The sequence below is a fragment of the Bison bison genome, unplaced genomic scaffold (genome assembly GCF_000754665.1).
Source record: "Bison bison bison isolate TAMUID 2011002044 unplaced genomic scaffold, Bison_UMD1.0 scf7180017846502, whole genome shotgun sequence".
Taxonomy (NCBI): Eukaryota; Metazoa; Chordata; class Mammalia; order Artiodactyla; family Bovidae; genus Bison; species Bison bison.
In genome coordinates this window covers 8,294-14,688 of record NW_011477075.1, presented here as the reverse complement: position 1 = coordinate 14,688, position 6,395 = coordinate 8,294, and the positions used below count along the sequence as shown (strand labels likewise).

At 55.0% G+C, this 6,395-nt stretch overlaps 1 protein-coding gene across 1 annotated transcript in view; it reads left to right on the top strand.

Moving 5' to 3' along the window:
* Nucleotides 1–61: 61 nt before the first annotated feature.
* Nucleotides 62–6,395, top strand: part of TMC4 (transmembrane channel-like 4) — a gene marked incomplete at its 5' end in the record, with an annotated part of 8,249 nt that continues 1,915 nt past the window's right edge. Inside the window, 9 exons of the mRNA XM_010839947.1 lie at nucleotides 62–427; nucleotides 2,190–2,335; nucleotides 2,525–2,757; nucleotides 2,846–2,967; nucleotides 4,533–4,680; nucleotides 5,174–5,341; nucleotides 5,565–5,728; nucleotides 5,979–6,105; nucleotides 6,368–6,388. Of these exons, the coding sequence (XP_010838249.1) occupies nucleotides 62–427; nucleotides 2,190–2,335; nucleotides 2,525–2,757; nucleotides 2,846–2,967; nucleotides 4,533–4,680; nucleotides 5,174–5,341; nucleotides 5,565–5,728; nucleotides 5,979–6,105; nucleotides 6,368–6,388 (1,495 nt within the window). The remainder of the gene's footprint in view (nucleotides 428–2,189; nucleotides 2,336–2,524; nucleotides 2,758–2,845; nucleotides 2,968–4,532; nucleotides 4,681–5,173; nucleotides 5,342–5,564; nucleotides 5,729–5,978; nucleotides 6,106–6,367; nucleotides 6,389–6,395) is intronic.

The window sequence follows — 6,395 nt, the reverse complement described above, 5'->3', positions numbered from 1 at the left end:
CGGGGGGTCTGGACCCCCGGGTCTGAGGGGGGGAGGAGGGGCTGGGGGCCCGGACTCCCAGGTCTGAGGGGGAAGGCAGGGGGTCTGGCCCCCCGGGTCTGAGGGAGGAGGAGGGGCTGAGGGCCTGGACCCCTGCGTCTGACGGAGGAGGAGCGAGTGTCTGCACTTCCCGGCCTGGACCCCGGACCCACCCCGCGTCCCGTTCCTGCCCAGGCCTGTCACTGTCCTCTGTGCTGAATGAGTTGCCCAGCGCTGCCACCCTTCGGTACCGAGGCCCTGGGGTGCTGCCTTGGGGGTCTGAGGAGGCTGAGGACGAGGAGGCATGGAGGAGCATGCAGACCTCCGCAGACGCCGCACTTCAGGAGCAGCCGGAGCCCGGCGCCTCCCGGGAACTGCCGTGGCCCATGCCAGCCAGGCGGGCACACAGGTGAGGCCCCCGCCAGGCCTGGCCTCCTCCCCCGGCTAGCCGCTCCACCCCCTTCTCTGGCCGCCCGTCTGTCCCTGCCCCTCTCCCAGCTGCCCCTCTGGGTTTCCTTGCCTCCCGTCAGTGTTGATGCTTCTCAGGCTCCAAGGAGTCCTGTCTGCAGGATTCCTGTGCTCTCTCTCCCCCAGCTTCTGTGTCTTCTGTCTTTTCTCCCTCCAAGCCTGACTGCCTCTGTCTGAAATCTGTTGTTCACTGTTTTTCTCTCTCTCTGAGCTTTATGTCAGTCTCTGCCTCCTACCACTCTGTTACATCTTTCTTTCCCCTGTCCTGCTACATAATTTGCAGGATGCAGTGAAAGCTGGGTCTCTTGTTCAACAGTTACTATGCATATGGCACAGCAGTAAAAGTAAGCCAGAGGCCCTTCCGAGAACGGCCCTGGGTGCTCCTCAGGTGACCCTTGACACTGACCCTTGCTCCTTATATAATCTGGACACCAGTCCCGAGGTGTGGGGAGGTTCCCTCATGCCAGACAATGCTCTGACTCCACCTGGGTGTCCAACAACACAACTCAACTGTAACACTATCTACCTGGAGATAGAACCTCATTCACATAAAAAAGACACCTTTATCACTCTCACCACTTAGGAAATTCTAGCCTTTAGGAACTCTGTGCTAACAGGAAGAAGACCAAATAATATAATTCTTTTTATTTTATCTTATCTTAACCACTGGACCTCCAGGGAAGTCCTCCCCGCCCCCTGCTTTATTTCGATACAATTGACAGATAGCATCTCTAAGTGTAAGGTGTACAGTGTTACACATACACTTATATGTTGCAAAATGATTACCACCGTGTGCTAGCTAACACCTCCACCATGTCACATAATTACTGTTTGTTTTTTTGTGGTGAGAACACTTACTCTGTTGGCAAAAGTATACAGTGCAGCATTATGAGCTATGATCATGGAGCTCTACATTAAATTCCCAGAATTCATTAATCTTTTAACTGGAAGCTTGTACTCTGACCAACATCAGCATTTACCTACTCTACCCCCTGGTTACCACCATCCTACTCTCTTCTAAGTTCAGTTTTTTTATTTCACTTCATTTTGTTTCATTTTTTGACTGTTCCGTGCAGCTTGTGGGATTTTTAGTTCCCCAACCAGGGATTGAACCTCCGCCCTCAGCAGTCAGAGCACAGAGTCCTAACCACTGGACTGCCAGGGAACTCTCAGGTCAATTTTTTTAGATTCCACATGGGATATCATATACTATGAAATATGTTTCTTATTATAAGTCACAATATCACACCTACCTTTTTTTTTTTTTTTAACGTTATGATGATACTTGCCTACAGAAAAGTGCATGAGACATCATGCAATGGCTTACAGTTTTCCCAAAGCAAGGATCCAGATAACTTCCACCTGGGGCACCACCACCAGATGGGGCACCACCCATCTCCTTCCCAGACTTCTGCAGAGGATTGCCTCCTCGCTTTTCTTCACAGCTTCGCCATCTGTGTGTGCACCCCTGAACACCGTGCTTGCTCTGGGTCTTTCTGTGAATCGACCCCTGTAGTCTGTGTTTCCTGTCTTATGCTTAGTGTTAGGTGTGCTCCTTTTTACTGCTACAGAGCACCCCCTGTTAGGGACACCCAGAAGCCTGCTTCCTCACCCAGTGGCTGGGTTGCCTCCACCTGTTGGTGGTCTCCATGCGGGACGGCCAGGCCGCTACTTTTCTGTCTCTGACTCTGTTTCCCCCCCAGACAGAGGCTTGCCAGGGACCGAGTGGCCCAGGGCGCGGGGTCCACAGGGGCCCAATGGACTCGGCTGATTCGGAGGTCCAAGGAGAAAGTGCGGGAAGGCCTGCGCTCCCTGCAGCCCTGGGCGTGGACGCTGAAGAGGATCGGGGGTACGGGGGATGGGGTTTGGGCTGGCGACTTGGGGCAGAACTGGACTCCCTGTCCTGAGGGAGGAGGGGCTGGGGTCTGGACCCTCGGGTCTGGGGAGGAGGTGTGGGGTCTGGACCCCCGGGTCGGAGGGAGGCGGGCCGGGACCGGACTGGGAGCGGAGCCCGCGGCCTCTCTGCTGCCCCCTGCAGGACAGTTTGGCGCTGGCACCGAGTCCTACTTCTCCCTGCTGCGTTTCCTGCTGCTTCTCAACGTGCTGGCCTCGGTGCTGACGGCCTGCATGATTCTGCTGCCCACCTGGTTGGAGGGGACTCCCCCGGGCCCCCCTGCCCCGAACGCCTCCTCGCCCTGCGGCTCCTACAACCCCGGCTCCCACGGCCTGGTCACCTTCGCCACCGAGCTCTTCAACCTGCTCTCTGGAGAGGTGTGTGCTGGGTCCCGGTATCCTCAGGGACCCCTGACTCTGGTGGCCCCACTTCCTGAACCCCCTTGTCCTGCCTTTCCTTCCACAGGGTTTTCTAGAATGGTCTCCTCTCTTCTACGGGTTCTACCCGCCCCGCCCACACCTGGCCATCACCTACTTGTGCGCTGCCTTTGCCATTGGCCTCCTCTACCTGCTGCTCATCCTTCACCGGTCAGTGACACTCCTGCACCCAGATCCCCTGGACCGTGGCGGGGAGGAGCGGTGGGAGGAGCGCCCTCCTCCATAGGCCTGAGTCTCGCTCTGCTGCGGGGTCCCTTTCTCTCTGCTTGAATTGCAATCGGATTTTTAAAATGCTTCATGACTGGCTCCAGGCCGAGGATAGATGGGAGATGTCTCCCTCCTGTGACTTAGTCTAGTGGGGAGGGAAAGATATTAAACAAACAAGGAAATTAATTGCATCTTTTCTGGAGGGGAGAGTGGCTGAATAGGAAATAAACAGGGGTGATTCATTCACTCAGGGATAGATATTAACTGAGCAGATACTATGTGTCAAGCATTTTTCTAGGCATTTGGCAAAACAGAGCCAAAAAAAAACAAACAAACCCAACAGAGTCTGGTTGGTCCCGGTGGAGCTGACATTTTAACAGGAGAGACAAGTAATAAGCAATAGACCATGAGTGGATTGTATGGCATATTAGAGGGTGATCATGGTTGAGGTTGCCCAGCCCCCAATCACCGTCGTTTGTATTAACACTATAGCTTGCTTTTGGCCCATTTTGTTCTTTATATAAAAGGAGACTCTATATATGATGAGGCTAAAGCCCGCAAGATTCCCTAATAATTAGAAGAGGGATGTGGTGAATGATAGAAGTTAAGAATGACTCCAGTGTTGGGACTTCCCTGGCCATCCAGTGGTTAAGACTCTGCCTTCCACTGCAGGGGGCGCAGGTTCAACCCCTGATCAGGGAACTAAGGTCCTGAATGCCGCAGGGTACAGCCAGAAATTAAACAAAATAATAACAAATGGCTTCAAAACAAACAAGAAAAGAATGACTATAGGTGTTTGCCATTTGAGATGGGGAGGGCTGTAGAAAGAGCAGGCTTTGGGCGGGGAATATCCAGGGTGCAGTTTTGGATCAGTAGATTATGAGGGAATATTGAGTATGCATTTGCATATGTGGGGGCCGGGCGAGAGGGCACAGGTGGAAGCAAGGAGGGCAGGTGGGTGCACTTGGGGGGTGATGGGGGCTGGCACCGGGGGTGGTGAAGGTGGATGTAGAGCCTTTTTGTACCGTTTTCTGTTTTAGTCCTTTTCTCGGGTTTTCTGTCCCCTCCCTAGGTCTTTGTCCCCCTCTCTCCAGTCTCTACCTGCTCCCTCCTTCCTCTGGGCCTCTCCTTGGAACCCAACTTTCCCCATCTCCTTTTCTCTTATTGAGTCTTTGTCCCCCTTTCTTGGACTCTCTGCCACTTTGGGGTCTCAGTCTCCCCTTTGAATCTCTCTCTCCAGGGCCTCTGTTTCCTTCTGTTGGGAGAGCCGGTCTTATCTCTTAGGTTTCTGTCTCTCCCTTCGGGGGTGTGTCCTCCAGGTCTGTTTCTGAATCTCTTCTTTAGTCTTTGGCATCAATGACTGGATGTGTCTCCATCAGGTAGCAGCTCTCCAAATGCCCTGTGTCTCAGAGTTCATTATCCCTATTTGCCCCATAAGACGGGAGGGGTGTCCCCCTGCTCACGGATGTCTTGCCTACGCTCCATCTCCCGGTTCTCCCCTCTCTTAGCTCGGTGTCTGGGCTGAAGCAGACGTTGTTGGCTGAGTCAGAGGCCCTGACCCGCTACAGCCACCGCGTGTTCTCCGCCTGGGACTTTGGACTCAGCGGGGAGGTCCACGTGAGACTCCGCCAGCGCCTGATCCTATATGAGTTGCAGGTGCGCTTAGTGGCCGGGCCCTTTGAGCAGGGGGCACCCGAGGGGGCGGGGTTGACAGAATGGGCGGGGCCTGGGCCAGGGATGGGGCCTCCAGAGAGATGCTGGGCGGAGCTTTCTTCTTAGGAGGCGGGCCTTGAGGGAAAAGGGCTGAAGGCCACTACAGGTATGCCTGCCGTCAAGGGTACAGGAAAAAGCTAGCTCAGTTCACAGTTAAGAGCAGGGCGTGGCCAGAAAAGGCTTGGCAGAGTAGAATCGAAACTCCAAAGGCCAGGCAGGAGTGCTGGGCGGGCCCTAGGAGGAGCTTGATGTGTTGGGCGGGGCGTTGGAAGGGCGGAGTCAGTTTTGAATTGTCAACCTGGAGGGTCTTGGATGGGCTGGGACCAGGACTATAGATGTTCTTAGGGAGCCGATGCAGCATCAGTTTCCGTTGAGCGTGGACTGCAGGCTGGACCTGGGGCAATGGAACACAAGTGGACGTCTCTTCCGGCCTTAGGTGGAGCTGGAGGAAGCGAGAGTGCGGCGCAGGGCTGCGGTGCGGACCCTGGGCCAACAAGCCAGGCTGTGGTCGGTGCGCCTGCTGCTCAACCTGGTGGTGCTGGCGCTCCTGGGGGCAGCCTTCTACGGCATCTACTGGGCTACCGGGGCCACTGTGGACCTGCAGGTGCAGAGGGCCCTGGGGGAGGAAAGGCCCTGGAACCTACCTTCCCAAGGGTGGAAGAGACTGAAGCCTGTGATTCTTGGAATCTCAGAGAGGAAGGATTGGGGTCTGTGTGTGTGTGTGGTGGTGGTGGTGCTGAAGGAAGAAGAGGCTTGGGGAGGGTAATGGTAGGCATGGCCCCTGCAGGACCGCGGAGCCTCTTCTCTTGGCCCACCCTCCCTCCTAGGACAAGCCTCTTATCCAGCGGACGCCAGTACTGAAGCTCGTGGTGGATTACCTTCCGTCCATCTTCATCTCCGTGGTCAACTTCGTGCTGCCGCCTGTGTTCAAGCTCATTGCACCCCTGGAGGGCTACACCAGGAGTCGCCAGATCGTTTTTATCCTACTCAGGTTCTGGATTCCTGGCGTGGGCTGGGTCTGGCCAAGGGACATTGGTTCTACCAAATAAGAGACTGACATCGTCAAGATATGGGATCCGGTGGGATCTGGATTCAGATCCCGACTCCTCCTGTCACTGAGCCCCAGTTTTCTTCATCTGTGAAGTGGGGAGAACTGTGAGCACGCTCCACACAGGAGAATCCGGGCACGTGGTGGGCGCTCCATCAGTGTTGATGCCCTTTTTCTCTTTTCCACTTGCCAGGACAGTGTCTCTCCGCCTGGTCTCCCTGCTAGTCCTGCTCTTCTCTCTCTGGAATGAGATCACTTGCGGGGGTGATGCGGAGGATGAGAGGTGCAAAACCTGTGACTATAATTACAAAGAACTTCCGGTGAGGATGCGGGGACTCCTGGGTCCTTGAAGGAAAGGAACAGCCCGGTGGGTCCCAGATTCTTGGTTTGGGAGGAAAGAGGAGCTTGTGGTGCTAGAATACCTTCCCCATGAGGACAGGGGTATGGATTTTTAAAAAGAAGAAAGACCCCCGCCCCCCCAGATAAAGTATTGATAGAGTCTCATACTCTTGCAATTTGGAGACTCAGCTGTTTGGGTCTACAGGGTCCTGAGGTCCTTCTGACCTGTTCTTCGTCCCTCAGTGCTGGGAGACCCGCATGGGACAGGAGA